General features: G+C 42.7%; 3 protein-coding genes across 3 annotated transcripts; all 3 read right to left on the bottom strand.

Annotated features, from left to right (window-relative positions):
• Positions 1-49: 49 nt before the first annotated feature.
• MRPS36 (mitochondrial ribosomal protein S36) lies at positions 50-5525 on the bottom strand. The gene is made up of 4 exons (XM_055699629.1): positions 5380-5525; positions 4564-4627; positions 1579-1781; positions 50-320 (listed from the first exon to the last, which is right to left on the bottom strand). Exons 1-4 carry the CDS (start codon positions 5416-5418, stop codon positions 303-305), a joined length of 324 nt encoding a protein of 107 aa, XP_055555604.1. The 5' UTR covers positions 5419-5525; the 3' UTR covers positions 50-302.
• Positions 5526-5607: 82 nt separating this feature from the next.
• CENPH (centromere protein H) lies at positions 5608-12716 on the bottom strand. Its single transcript, XM_014281246.3, has 9 exons — positions 12565-12716; positions 12417-12472; positions 11713-11761; positions 11227-11289; positions 10500-10556; positions 9647-9710; positions 9307-9358; positions 7928-8091; positions 5608-6316 (listed from the first exon to the last, which is right to left on the bottom strand). The coding sequence occupies exons 1-9, from the start codon at positions 12636-12638 to the stop codon at positions 6224-6226; spliced, it is 672 nt and encodes a 223-aa protein (XP_014136721.2). The 5' UTR covers positions 12639-12716; the 3' UTR covers positions 5608-6223.
• Positions 12717-12718: 2 nt separating this feature from the next.
• CCNB1 (cyclin B1) lies at positions 12719-15350 on the bottom strand. The gene is made up of 4 exons (XM_055699689.1): positions 15196-15350; positions 14071-14136; positions 13598-13708; positions 12719-13329 (listed from the first exon to the last, which is right to left on the bottom strand). The coding sequence occupies exons 1-4, from the start codon at positions 15298-15300 to the stop codon at positions 13228-13230; spliced, it is 384 nt and encodes a 127-aa protein (XP_055555664.1). The 5' UTR covers positions 15301-15350; the 3' UTR covers positions 12719-13227.
• Between the last annotated feature and the right edge of the window lie 514 nt (positions 15351-15864).

The raw sequence follows: 15864 nt of genomic DNA, 5'->3' as shown, positions 1-15864 counted from the left end.
TAAGATATCCTAATCTTTTAAAGTAGAAAAATAAAATGACTCAATGGTCGTTTGCAAGCAGCTAATTAGAAAAATATTTTAATGGCGTGGACACCAAATACATTCAGTTGCTAGTTAGCCATCAACAGAAAATACTTCAATCACAAATCAATACATAGTGTGTTGTGTCAGCCGTCTCACCCTTCATACAGGTTTTTATTGAAGCTATTAGTATACAATAACTTTTAATATTAAGGAAATGCCTTTATTGTGAATACAATACTTCATTCTTCCAACAGTGGCCAACAAACTATCTTCCATACCTATTCTGGACCTCCACGCTGCAAAAGAAAAGCGGACAGTTAAGTATGTTAGCATGGGAAATGCAGATAAAATCTTCTTTTGCACTAGTATAGACTAACTGACAGAGTTCTAGTTTTGATTTATACATTTTGTTTTTATGTAAGAACATGCACAGAGTGTCAAATATTAGCATCTACCAGTAACAGCTCCATTTTTTTCAGGGGAGAATACAATAAGATCAACACACGCAACCAACAATTACAGCTGCTTCCACTTCTCCCACTCTAGAGAAACCCAACTCTTTACTCAATTTAGAGAGGTCTGACAAACACGGTAGTAGTGAAGATAACTTTTGTAATTTAGGCAGTGGAAATAATTCTAAAGTGCACAGTTAAAAACAAGGCCAAGGTGAGCCACTGCAATCTTTATGAGAATTCAATTCATTATTTTCCCAACCAAATTATTTTACAACTTATCTCACTGTCAGAAAATCTGTGCTAGAGGTCAAGAAGTGTATTACTATGGGAAAGAACCCAATTTATTTCTAATTATAATACCCTACCCACATACGTGCAGGAAAACTGATTTCCTCTACTAACATGATTACACTGTAGGTGTCCTTCTCATTTAACAAACGTATGCAAGTGTCTTTTCATTTCAAACTCACAACTATCTCACACGTTCTTCACAGTTCATTCCTTCTCCCTTTTTAGGCATCAGTGTTTACAACCAAGAATTGTTACAGAAGAAAAGCAGGCATTTCTTGCCTTTCATGTACAATGCTGTATTTGAAAATATTGCAGAAAATATTTAGATGAAGTTTAATAAAATGTTTCCGCTACAAGAAATACAAGATTTAACTTACAAAATAACTTATAAAAAGTAGTTTGAGAAATATTTTGGACTTCAATCACCTGGTAATAACGTTCGCTGGTCTAAGAATTGACTCCTGTATTCGGGTCCAGCACATTCAAATTACACATTATACAGCTGTTACAAAATAGGTAGTGGCAGTGATTAACATAGGTTACGACTATCGATAGCTATCTGCATGTCTGTTCTAAGTCCATCTCTCTCTAATCAGCAATACCACAAAGCACTAATTAGTCAAGAGTTGGGTTCCTTCTGCATTAAGAATTTGTAGCTTGGGTATTGTGCATGAAAGCCACGAAAGCTCAGAGCAGGCACTTACCAAGAATCACAACGTACTAGCGTATCTGAAAGTTCGAAGCATGTGTAGAAATAAGCCAGATGCTGGGTAAATACAGACAATACACACCAATAAATGAAACTTACTTGAATAAATTCAATCTCTTCATCTGACATAAGTTTCCTTCTGTATTTCTGAGGCAAGGTTCTCGCTAATTCAGAAGTGTCTGGTGTACCTTTTACTCTACTAACAAGTGCCATATTTTGAAAGCCCAGAGAGCTGCCTCCTACAGACTCCTGTGCTTTTGAAGCATGGAGAGATGGCACACCCGCTTGTAGAGATTCCTGTACTGAAACACAGATTGCAAAACCGTTTACAGAAATGTAACAGGACTGTAAAATTAATTAATAAGCAGCCAACAGAAGTTACCAGCTGTTGACAATTTTTTTTCGTTATAACAAACACTTAGAATAATTAAGACACTCTACTTCTCACAACCTGTCTTTACTATAATTATATGTATCAAGAGCACAGTGAAAAATTATGACAGTAAAAGCAAGCATGTTTGAGTGGCAAAAATATTGATGTATAGACAGAGGATAAGTCAGCATATATCCTAACAAAGGCTTTTTCACTGGGCAGCTGTACATACAAAAAATACATAAAGTATCATACATTTGTGTGTGGAGGCAACTACGCAAGATAAAAAACCAGTCCACCTAAGATGATGCTTTTTGTTTACTGTGACTGTAAAGACAGACACGTGAAAAAAAGGTGGGAGCCTTACAGAAAGATAAAGCTTGCAACTATGACACGCCACAACACGCAATGCAGTGCTGTACCCATTTTTAACATTACAAAAAGGCATTGTATCAAATTTTGTTAATAATGTGCAGAATGACCACCAAGTATCAGGCATCAGCAATCAATGTTAACGAAACACAGAGACCAAGAAGCGCCTGAAGTACTTCACAGGTGAGGGTCAGGAGCTAGGCTTAAGGAATTCACATTGGAGAAGTTGCCTTGACTCTGAGGACAGGAGAGATGACAGAAGGGCCACACTGTCAAAGTCAGCATTCTGAACTTAGATCTGTCCCACCATGGCTGATTTTACAGTGGAAGTACACAATCACCCCAGCAGGCAGGACAGAGTCTCACAACAATGGTTACTTTACAAGCACTCAGACCTCTGTATACAAGGTTAAAGCACGTGATGAAGCAGAACGACTTCCACAGGAAGTCCCTCTCAGTGCTCCTGAAAAATGAGCAAGACAAATGCAACATTTAAACAGCTGGGATGGAGGGACTATATAATTTCAAAATAAGCAGCATCAAGACTGGATGAGTCAAAGAATGCGAGGAGTTACAACACAGCAGCACTGCCTGCCTCTCTCCCTTCTGCCTCCAACAAGACCAGTAAGGACAAAGGAGAGGAGCCAGTTTTAGCCATAGCAAGTCTGGGTCAGTAACAGGACTGGGACATCAAAACACCTGCAGCAATGTGATCAGACCACTATATATTGGGGGTGGGGGCGTGGGAAAGCCACTATTGAGAGGCATATTCAGAAGTTCTCAGAGGATTGTATCTGAAAGCTCCAAGTTGATCAGGTGGTTCAGGAACAACAGGAGGGCCCAAAAACAGCAAGGGGGAATAGAGCCCATCAGAAGGAGCATATTCTGAACAGGGGGCAAAGTACCTATCACACCTTATATAAGAAAAAAACAAGAATCAGTTTCTCCAAGTTTGTTTCACACACCGCAAAAATGTCTAGAGATCTGCCAAGGATTTTCCTGTATTGTAGTTTCACTCTGAAGTGTAGTTGGAGTGCATGCATTATCCAGTTAAAAACATCAGAGGTCAAGATTCAGAAGTGCCAGACTTAATACTGCTGTTGCTTCGAGATCATCATGTTGCAGTAGTAATACGGTAGTAGTAATACGGTAAAAGAATTTGGCACCCACGTCCCTACAAGTTTAGTCTTGATCTACAGAGCTCTGCTGGGCTACTACATAGAAGCAACAGCCTGGTATAGTGAAATGTAGTTATTGCTATAGCATTCAAGCAAGATGAGGTAGATTGCAATTTACTAATGAGATGACAGAACCTGATTAAGGTAGAAAAGTCTAACATACTTCAAAGATACTGTCACAAAAATCTTCTGATGCAGAGATAAACAAGAGGTAACATGTTTTCAAGGCTTCGAGAAAGCAGTTCCCTGGCATGAGAGGTGGTGCATTTGGCTGAACTGTGTACAACTGTGCACACAATTCTGACAGAAAGTTATCACAGAAAATAGCTCCTGAAGAGTTCACAGGTAAGTCTGAAGTGGCACTGATGTGCACTGTAGATACTTTGTAATGTTAATGAATAAAGTAAACTCAAAGCTAAATCACAAACACAAAAATGCTGTGTCAAATAATGTGGTATGGTATAATTTCTAAAGAAGTGAGAATAACATAAAAAAGCTTAAGACATCTACTTTAATTTCAAATGCTTTGTTGACTCAAAAGCAGTATTAAACCAACATACTGCTCATACAACTTTGATGTTTAAATGTAACAATATTGGGAATCCTATAAATATCAACGCAGATATAAGTATAAAAATTCATGCCAAAGATTGCAATGAAATTAATTTTTTCGCAGCATTAATTAGTAACACAACAAAATACTTCTTAAAATGTACAGTGGGGTGGCTCTCCCAGCTATAATCATGGTTTTAAATACCATCGACATTGCAGACTCCAACTAAGAAGAGATGAGGAAAATGCAGTAATTTCTGCAAATATCACTGAATACCTAAAGTTCCTTCACACTGACTTGGGCACAATCATTTCACACACATAGTAGTATCTGGAAAAAATGGGACTTACACCAGAAATCTTTGTGAATCTGCCTTGACCAAGAAATAAAGACATGCATATATTATGTGTATTTCCACAGTTGCGCAGAGTCTGAAAAGGAAGAGTCAAGGAACTGCCTTCAAACTAAAACAACTGTGTTTCAGAAACCCTGCTCAAAATCAGCCGAGTTGCATAGCTGAAACAGAAAAATTGCATGCTGGTTTCTTAAATAAAACAGTTAACACTAAGAAATGTGGTGCAAGTTGTCTCTATAGATGAAATACTTACTTTTAGGTCTGGGACTACCTTTTCTGTCTGGGAACTTAATTAACGGAGTATGTGGCTTGACTACCTAGAAAAAGGCAAGGTAGCAGGAGAAACAGAGAGAGTAAGATGTACTTCTAGACACACGTTACCTTCAAAACATACAACGAATACAACTAATGCCAGGAACGCGCATTCCCTTCCTTCCCTCACCGCAGCCTGTGTGTGCATGCAGCGACAGCCACGGAAACGCAATTATAAAGGTTTAGCACACGGAATTGCTAGCTGCGCTCTGACTGTACAGGAATGTACTTGGAACTGTATCGACCCAAAGGGCTGTCTGCTGAACCAGTGAGCCACTTAAATGATCCCAGGAGAACCCGTTTTTATTTTGCTTTGTATTTGTTCACCTGGCTGGGCAGGACCGACTAGTTCTGTTAAGAAAACCCGACGAACTACGAAGCCTAGTAGCCGAAGCCACACTGCTTATTCCTGAAAGACGCCTTCTGAAGATGACTCCACGTCTCACCTTCACCTTGAAGGAAGAGAGCTTGGGAAGGCGCGGCCAGCTAGCGCCCCCCGCCCTGCATAGCGCACGGAAGGGTGCGGGCTGCCCGGAGGCGCCCTTCGCACGGGGAACCAGGCACCGGCCCAAGACCACCGCCGGTACCGGCGGGCCCCCCCCGCACGCCTCCCCCCCCGCGCCAAGGACACCGGCCTACCCGGCGGCGCCTCAGGCCCGGCCGCCTCAGGCCTCGGCGCGCCAGGCCAGCCCGCCGCCCGAGCCAGGCTCCCGGCCTCGGCCCCCCGCTCCCCAGGCCGCACGCCGAGCGCCGTTACCTGAACGACCCTCGTGGCGGCCGCCATCTTACTGCCCATGGTGACCCCCCGCCGCCGCGTCCCGCGCCTCAGGGGCAGCAACGGGCCCCGCCCGCCGAGGGCACGGCCCCGCCCACCGCGACGTGCGGCCGCGCAAGGGCGGCAGGGCCGGCCCGGCGAGGGAAGGCGGGGCGGCGCCGGCCGGGCGGCGCGTTACGCACAAGCCAACAAAAACCCCGAAACACTTCAGGAAGTTCTCACATTTAATTCCTATTCGATTAAGGCAAGCCACATCCACCTTTTGAAAACGGTTTACTATGTCACCAGGCGAAAAGCAAGACTATGTTAATATGTTACGTGCTGTGATACCATCGATTTTGTTCAAACATAAAATGCAGTTGTCAAGCAGGGTCACAAACAGCTGCTACAGAAAAGAGTGCAAAATTCGCAGTGTTGAACATTCGATAAAATGTTTCCATTAAACAAGCAGACGCCCCCCCCCCCCACCAAGACCCATTAGAAAAGCCTGCAGCTGCTGCCCTGGGGAACAGGGCAGAAACAGCAAAGCCTTAGCTGAAGCCCACCTTTACATAAATGCTTGAAATATATAGATTACTATTACTATTTCTTGTGTTACCGCTGCCTTTCAGGAGGGGATGAGCGCTTGGGATGGGACAGCTATTAAGTGGCTCTTCAGGCAATTTCAGCAGCTACACTATGTGCGTGCGTTCTACGTTTCTAGAGAGCCACAACCTCCAGAAAGGTTAAATTTTCAAATTCTTAAACTATACTTTATTTATGCATAGTAATCTATCAAGTTTAGTACATCAGTGACATGCACTATGCAAAACACATTTCTCCTGACTCACATAAATTCAACATTTTTTTCAAGCTGTAGAACAATTGCTTTTAAAGATGGATCTTCTGCCCAGTTAACTTTGCTTCCAATTATGATACCCTAAGAAAAAAAGAGTATTGGTTAAACAAAGCCTTTAAAAAGAATTATTCCTAGTAAAATATCTCAAATTTTTCTGATCTTTAACTTTTAATTTGCACACTCTTAAAATTCACAGCAGTCTTTGGAGTAAGTGGGATGAGGGGAGAGGAGAAAGGGAAGTATGGTTTTAAAACCTATTGTCAACATGTAGGGAAAAAAAAGCAGTGCTTTGCATTTCCTAGAGGACCTTGTACACCATCCCTATTTTAAACATAGGATTTTAGAGGAATTTTGTTTGTTTGTTCTTTAAACACAAGAAATAAAGTTTGCCTCAAGCACAAGATAACACAGTTAATATTCTCGCCCTGCCATTCTGGATTGAAAATGGAAATTATTACATGTTGTCAAAGAAGATTTGCTCTACTTGTGGTTCAGAAGATTTCAGGAACACAAACCCATTCCTAGGTTTTGTATCCCAGATAACAGTAGGAATCCAATCTAAACCCCACTTAAAACGTTTAAATTCTCATTCTCAATTTGAGATGCAACATTGTTATCGATGCAAACTAGTAGACATAGCATTGCAATAGAAAAACATGTGATACTCCATCTTTGAAATTCTTCCAATCACCCAAATTCACAGCACGGTTATATCCTGTCTTCTATCTGAAGCCCTCCAATATATTCTCTTTTCCCCAGTCTAAATTTTTTACATCGGCTTTGTGCGCACTTAACTGGGATTTTATAACCTGATTGCAGATAAATTCAAGAGTGCTGCAATTACAGTTTAGCATTCACTCTGCCTCCCATCTTTGTACTTAAGTCACTGACCTGTGAGGCCAGGCAAAGGAAGCCAAGAGAGATCTCACAGTGAGAGGCAGAGTACCAGACTGTAGCATAGCATACGTGACCTGTAGTAGAACCACTCCCAACACAGGATGCTGCAGGAGGCCCACCCACGCTATCCCAAATCATGAGGTTTTCCTCCTCACTTTGCAGGGCTCCACACTCCGGATGACCTGCCAGCCAGCTGCATGGGTACAGGCTGCCTAGTGGCATCTAAATACGTGGGTAACCAAAAGGTCAAAAGCTACGCTGCTGAAAGTATTTGGACACTGGCTGTGGCTGCAGGCCAAGTCTTTCACAAGGCTGCGGTGGGTGACACAAGCAGAGGTGTGCATGTGGTCAGAAGGGGCAGACTGAGGAGCAGCAGTCTGGCTCACTGGTATCGTGGGATTAAGATCTACTTATTTTTCCTAAACATGAGATGCACAAACCGATTTGGGGGGGGTGGGGGTGGGGTGGTGTAGGGGTGACACTCCATGCAAGGAAACACATTCACCAAGAAAATGCATTATTTGTGTATCTTTAAGGAAACAAAGAATTAAAGATAGATTGACAAACTGTCTCTAAATTCTGTAAATAATTATTCTGAAGAACTTTCTGACAATTTCACTGTTTTAGCTCTCAAAGCATTAACGTTTTTCTTTCACATAGCAGCAGCTTGTCTATTGTCGCTGTTACTTAAAGTTTTTAGAAAACAGTTTTGTTTGAAGTTACATTTACCATACTCTATGTTATTCTGACTAATGCAAACCTGCAAACTTGCTTCTAAAAGCTACAACATATTACCTGGAATACATTTTGAATTACTGAAGTCAACTGCCTTTCTTTTTGTAATTTTTTAAACATCTTCTCCAGGGTTTTGTTTGCTTCCATACTTGATTGTGTCTCCTTTCGGTTTTTCATCGTGCTTTGAATTTGCAGTAGTTTCTGTCTTGCGGCTTCTTTTAGTGCTGTTCCATTATTAGGAAAATGAAGTATTAAGAAGTAGTTAGGCGAGCAGTAGAACTAAAGATGGATGTCTGTGAGAAAAAAACTAAGGCACTTCTGTGGCAATAACCCTAACCTCACACTCCATCCCCTCCCTCCAATATATCTCAAGATACTCCTTTCACACAAGGGGCAATGCATACTGTGCTTACCTGGTATCAAAGTACATCGATTCGGTTTTGGCAGCAACCAGGGAACCAAAGTACTTTGTATCCTGTCTGCATTTCCATCAGGCATGGACTGTAACTTGAATATCTGTCCTATACCCCATCTTTGGTTGTCACAACTTTTATAATCAGAGGTGTTTAAGACCCTTTCTCCCTTCTCAAATTTGATCAAAAACAAATTCCAGAGTTGTACAAGGAACATATGGACAGCCCCAGTGAATATTACTAGTTTTTTATAGGAAACCATACTAAAAACTCGTCTGGATAAAACCATTTAGGGACAGTTTGAAACCTAGTCTGGATAAAACCATTAGGGACAGCATTTGAAAGAATGCCGACACTGCATTCCTTCCCTTATTTCCAAAGATACTAGGGATATTAATTTTTTTTATGAAGACAGGTATTTCATTGTGTTTGCTTATTACTGTCAACACACACACCACTTCCTATGCATGAAACAAACAATAGTTGTTAAAACTGTTGGCAAACCTGGTCATAGCGCAGTAGAAACATTCAAAAAACACACTTAGTTTATGAAGTTCTGAAGATTGACTTCACATCTAAATTTGACACACTAACAAGCCTGCTGAACACCAACATATATACTATTACTAGAGTTCTTTGTAAGTAAATCCCCTCCCCTGGTCTGCAAACATTTTATAAAGGTGCAGTCTGACACACACACAAAAAAAAATCATTTAGGTGTTGTAGGACTGATTTAAATTTTACTAAATGTTGTGTAGTTTTCTGGGGAACTTATACTAAATAATAAAACACTACCATATTCTCTCTGAGTATCTTCTTGCACCTGTCATACTAATGTGTCAGTCTTATGCTCAAGTAAACAACACACCAGGTCATTTTTGCAGTACTTCCAATGCTTTTCACAAGTTTTGTAACTATGTTGAATTTCACAGTTACTTCAGATGTAAATTAATATTGCTACAAGAAGAACTTTAAAATACAAATGATAAAATTCCAATATAAAGTCAGTACTGCTAACACACTTACAGAATCTTTTCCTTTTAATGTCAGCCAATTTCTGTTCCTTCTCACGTGCTTGCTAAAAGAGAAAAAAAAATAAATATTTCCCAGACTCTTGGCTCCAAAAATATTGAAAGATGCCAATTCAATTCACAAAAGCAGTTAAGGGCAGCTCTAGAAGCAGACTTTCTTACATACTCACTTGAAGTCATCATTTCAGTAATTAACACCGGTAGAAATTGTACCTTTTGGCCACGCATTTAGCTTCAAATGGCTGGTGCGATCCTGTTCCTTTCAAATTGCTCTGCTGCCCGTGCTGAGGTTGGCAGACCTGCACAACTGCAACAGGAGCTACAATGCCACTTACCTCTTGATATTCCATTATTTTCTTGCAGAGTGTCAGTATGTGGGATATATTTTCTGTGATCACTCTAAGGAAGGAAACACAGTTGCACACCTTAAGACAATTAATATGAGTCAACAGCATAAAGGTTATGTGGATTGCACAAAAAAATCCCCATTTCCCTTTATACCAAAAAAAAAATTCCACCCCCACACACAACTGCACCCTTTCTTTTTACAGTTATTATACTAAGTATTGTTGTAGGAGCCAAATAGTGTCCTTATTTCCCTCTCAGTTTCCCTAATGTTTCAGTTAAGGTTGTATAACATTTCAAATCACAGAGCTTGGAAGGTATCAAGGAAACCTAGTCACCCGAGAATGGCAAAGAATTGCAGCTCCTGAATTCTGGTGTGTGGCAGGGACATCCTGGAGATGCAATGTTTTCAGCTGTAGTTCTGACAGAAATTAAGTTTCTCATATAACACTTCATACATGTGCACCCATTAATATTAGGCAGGATATGAAAAGCTAATTCTAAAAACATTTGAAACTTTCAGTTCTTTTTCAAAGCCATTAAGCTTTAATTAATGAAGGCAGCAAAGCAGAGGCAAGGCTCTGTCACAAGCCTGTAATATGTGCCCAGCTATTATAAATGCAGGTAACAGTTCTCATAAGTGAATCAAAGGTTGTGATTGCTGTAATCAAAGCTTGGTTAATTTGGAGCCCAAACATAAATCCACGCAGGGTATAAGTGGTCTGATCATGCTGGCTCTAGCTAAAAGGTGGATGGTACGTCATTCAGTAAAATCTAGAAGAAAGCTGGCTTTAAAAAAAGGTACAGTGAAGTACAGCTATGCTTCCCCTATGAACACCTTACCGTGAGCCACTGTCATTTTCCTTAATTTTGTTTCTCAGGGCAGTCGTAAGTTGGATCCTGCATAGCAGATAGTGGAGAAGAAACACACAACTGATGAGAACTGATAAGAAACTTAAGGCAGATTTAGACAAGTAACAGAAAAATATTTCCAAGGTTCCATTTATGTCCAATTTCACATTGGAATTATGTATATAAAATACTCAGTACCTTTTCAGTATCATACTTCTTAACTAATGAGGCTTAACTCTCAGGACAAGAAATGTACATCAGTGATTATTTGACAATGACAACTCCTTTTTCTCTTACCAAACATACTTGGACACCATTAATCCCAGAGCCTGCAGAAGGGAAGCTGAGCAAATACAAATGAACAGCCATATAACATAGGAGATGTGTACCACCTATCGGATTCCACCTTTTCATATGCATTTGTGAAATCCTGCCAAGAAATATTTTTACAGATTTATGAAGTCAGCCTTTCACAGTTTTGCAGGAACCTTTGGGTTTACATGTTTCAACTTGGATTTTTTGTTGTTGTCGTTGTTCTCTATGGTATCTCCATCTGCATTTCTGCTTGTTCAGTGGTACTAAAATCTCTCATGTTTGCAACACACTGTAGCACTTTGAAATCCTATTTTAATCAGAATTATGTATATGTGCACACGCATGTATATGTGTGCACACAAACAAACAGAGAACCTCCAAACAAACAGGAAGAAAATTCTACCTTTGCAGGGCTAATGTCTTGTTGAGGAAAGAAGCTTTTGCATCCTCCAAATCTTGCAGGGCACTGAAAGGAAAAAAAACCAAACAACCAACCTCAAACAGTTGGAGAAAACAAAAAATTCAAAAGCAATGTCACATTTTTAACTTGCTCTCTACATGTCTAAAGAATTTTTCCTGTAAACCACAAATTATTAAGGCCAGGGGTATTTTAGCGTGTGGAACTGTATTAGGAAATTCTAGTTATCACAGGAAGGCCTGCAAATTTAGAAGCCACATCAGATATAGAACTACATTAGAAGACTGAGTAAAATATTTCTTCCCCATATTTTATCTTAATTTCCTTTTTATTCACCAGACTTTGGCAAAGTACTGATTGTTAATACAGAGATTTACTAAGGAGTAAACTACAAGAGAACTTACGAGCTCAGTTCTTAACCCTTCTCCCCTTTCAAATACATCCAAAGTTTGAAGTTATGCAATAACATACCAAGTGATAAACTTTCCTTCAGTAGCACCACCAAGGTGATTTCCCTGACCTGCAAAGAACGAACGTCACCAAAAAAAACGACATCAGAGACTTAAACACAATCTACAGAGGATAAAGAGTTTGATAGCTGTACTTTCAAGGTATTTCTTATTTCTACCTCCACACCTTATCATTTCTTCCACTGCCAGTGAGACTCCGTTATCAATTGACTGTATCAGAGAAATAATTAGGCTTTAATTTAAGTGCTTCCACTTAGCACTTTTTACAAATGCCAGAGCTGTCTCACAGCATTGTTGTATATGTGCAACCGGCTCGTTCAGTGGAAGAAGGTTCAGGTAACGGAAACAACGGCAACAGGAAGAAACACCTTCAGTCAGTGTTTCTGCCAAAGGCCTGTTTCCTCAAAACCGTCACCAGGAGTCAGAGGAGCCTGAAGTGAAAACCCGGGAGGAGAAGGGGCAGCAGGCAATAGTCACACGGCAGTTTTGTAAGCATTCAAACGGGTCTTCAAGAGCCGTCTAGAAAACGGAGTTCAGCCCAGACGCTCAGCCAAGAAAAACATTTCGTTATTATAACGAGCACTTTTGAGAAACAATTTTTTGGAAGACGAGTGTTAGCCGCATCGCATGCCTTATTACCGTAACATCACGTTAAGAGGGAGCGCGGTGGGCCGCGGGGGGACTTAAGAGTACGGATAAACTTACTGGCATGAAGCGCAACGCCGCACTCCATGAGCTGCTGCTTCAGCTGGTCCCGCAGGCTGCAACAGAAACCGAGGCGCAGCGGTCAGAGGGCGCGCCCAGGCCGGCCCGGCCCGGCCCCGCCACCGCCCCCCGGGCCCCCGGCACAGACCAGAGCAGGAAGAAGGGATCCACCTGGTCCTCCACGCTGCCCATCGCGCCGCTCAGCTGCCCCGACGCCGCCATGGCTGCGCCTTCAAACTGCCCGCGCGCCGCTGCTTCCGTCCGGTGGGGCGGTGCCTCCCGGCAGCCCCCGCGACCCGGGGGCGGGGCCGCCGGAGGGCCGTTGGTCAGCCGCCGAGCTTAGTCCCCGCCCAGGGCCCCCCGGTGGCGGGCCGTGCGGGTGCCGCGGGCAGATGGGAGCGAGGCAGCCCGTCCTCCCGGGCGTGACTCCGGGGAGCCCAGGGGGGCCGAGCTGACGGCATATTCTGATTAGTAACCGAGCGAGCAAAGCCCGCGTAATTTGGCCGCTGTGGCAGACATTATCCCTGTCAGCGCAGTGCCGGCGCTCCGGCCTGCACAGAGCCCGGAGGACCAGCCGCCACGCCTGGGCTAGACCCAGAGCTTAACAGCAGACAGCATCGCTCACAGGCGCCGCTGCGATGCCTCAGCTGCAGGAGGCAGTTTACTACCACAAAGGTGGCAAGTGAAAAGAAGTACTTTCTTAAGAAGCCTGAACACAGGACAAAGGACAGGTTGTGTACAGGGGCATCATACAGCGACATAATCGTGCTTGAGTTCAAATGCTGTAGTTTCATTGAATTAGAGGCAGCATTCAAATCAGAGGTTGATCAAGATTCGGTATGATGGAAGAGTCCAGCTGTCCAACAGTGCTCATCTTGTAATTTATGCAGCTGGCATATTTGTTCTTGATTGCCTGCAGAGACGTAAGTTTCATTAAGTTTACCCTGTTCATAAACTTACATGATTCCAGCTTACCTGAGGCTTGGCAGTCAGGCCAAGCCCACCGTAGCACACCAAACCAGTTCATGACCGGCTCACGCCACTTTGGCAAGTTAGAGGTCTGCTCAAGGGAGCAGATCGTATCCAAGTCTGCCAGCAGTGGCTCAGCTAAGCCAGCTTCAGAGTGCCATGTATCAGCACTTAACCACACATAGTCCCCACCTGAACTGTGAGATTCTTACCATCTGCTTGGTAAGGCCCACATTCATAAGCATTACATTCCTTGCTGTGCATTGCCCAACTGCGAGAAGGTCTTCCTCATTATAAGACATGTGGTACTGCAGAGCTGATGTCTGAAAGAAAAAGAAGTCATTAGACAAGCTTGCTAGAACAATCTGAGTACACCGGCTTCTTTGTCTTCTGTTGGGCTTGGGCAGTTGTGGTCTCCTGTCCCACAGGGGAGGGTTAACAGTTACCGCCCTACTGCTGCCCCCTTGCAAAGGGCCATGGGGAGACAAGAACATGCTGAGATACCACGAAGGAAGCAGGAGGCATGGACTTGGCCCAGAGTGGCCTTCTTAGCTGGTGCACAGCTGCACCAAGTCCTAAACTAGAAGGTGGTCTCACAAGCATGACTTACCCATTGGCATCCACTGAAGGATTTCTGAACTAAACAGTAAGCAGCTATGGCAGCCTCAGATTGAGGGAAACTAACCATTTCATAGTCCACAATGGAGAGCTCCATCAGGTACTTGGCCAGAATATGTTGTTCCAAGTTCACCTGCATTAAGTAAGAATTGAGTATTGGTTATCTCAAAGGCAAGAACATCCTGTCAAGCCTTTTTGGCAGGAATACTTCCCAAATGAATATGTTTAGAGCTATAGACTTAAAATTAAAGTGGCTTAATCACACAGCAGTTCTGAGCTGTATTTATGCTGCTCATCATCTAGGACCACTGTTTTCAATGGCAGTCTAGCAGTTACCTGCAGTACCAGGCAGACATTTTAACTCTAGATTTGGGTGGGTTGGGCTCATGTGACTGAAAACAGAGCAACAAGGCCTATTTCTACATGGGAGACAGGTCTCAACCAGGCTCAGTTGCTAAACTGCTGCAGTGCTCAAAAGCTTTGAGCCATTTTAATGAGCTGTCACAATAGAGTATTCTATTTTCCAAATACTGCCTACAGTAAAGCTGGTTCTTAGCACTACCTCTGCAATCTTTGAAGCCCTCCTTAGGAAGTGCGGAGGGAGAGAGCGACCCAGACCAAAGTCCAGGGCTTGCAGGATTGTCATCTCCATCTGAGAGATTTGGATCTTTGTGTAACTGTTAATCAGTTACATATGCAAAATCTCCAATGTGTGGGGGGAACAACTCTTTGTATTTGCTGGCAATGAAAGAGCTGTGACACCAACCAGCTGCAATATCTTTGTGGAAACAATATTGTCCTGTAGTAAGAAGCAGGAGAGATTTACATGAATGACTTGGATCAGAACACAGCTTTTCAGTGTAGTCAATGTAAGGTTTATTCTACGGCAAGATGCTCATACTGGCATATTCAAAATAATTACACATCTGTTGCCTCTGTTGGCATCTGCAGAGGTATTAGAAAGGCTTTGAGAATACATTAGGGAGAGCAGTGAGCAGTTTTTATGTATCAAGTCACTACTCATAGCTGAGAAGGGTATGTGGTGCATACAATTCAACACCAAATGTACTTTGTGGGTCAGCTGTATTTTGTTATAGGTACCATGTCTGTCCAAGTATGGTGTTGCTGACGAGTGCTTGCTGGGCTTTAGTTTAGGGAAAAGCATTGCCTGACACTGGCAAGAGACGCTCACCTGCAGGAAGCAGTCAGTGATACCAGCTGCCATGTACAAGGTCTCCTGCTGGAGCTTCAATTTTAGCTGTACTTGCACAAGCCAGTCTACTAGTACAGCACGCATGTTCCAACTGATTCCTTGACCAGTCAGGTAACTGGGACTGATGGAAACCTGTGTGGAAGGAATAGCGTTAATAGATCTAGTCACTTAGCTGAACCATTTGCAATGCTTAGCCTTGCTTGCATCTTAAGGCCTATCAAGGAGTTCAGGGCAGGCACAGCCCAAAGGTGTAGGCCACAAGGTTTCTTTGTTTACTAGAGATGGGCTAAAGAAGGCATGGCACTAATACTGCTAGATGACTGGTCTAACAACCAGCATGTTTGTTAGCAGTTCAGTTTAATCTTGTATTTTAATTTGAGGGATCACTTATTAGTGCCTCAGGAAAACCCACTGGTGAAAGTGAATACCAGATCCAAGACACACCTATGACATCAGGTCCACTGTGTCAGCAAGACGCCCTTTGCAGTTCTAACCTGCTCCTACTAACCAGCCTCAAGGTCTCTTAGATACATGCAGATGTCCTTCACATAGCTGCTGCAGAAGCATGGCTCAGTGTCATCTGCCACATCTACATCAAGCGAGGCATCAAGCCGATTTAAACCCGTTCGCCGCGCCTCCGCCTCCGCC

Source organism: Falco cherrug, chromosome Z (assembly GCF_023634085.1).
Source record: "Falco cherrug isolate bFalChe1 chromosome Z, bFalChe1.pri, whole genome shotgun sequence".
NCBI lineage: Eukaryota > Metazoa > Chordata > Aves > Falconiformes > Falconidae > Falco > Falco cherrug.
This window is presented reverse-complemented; position numbering and strand designations above follow the sequence as displayed.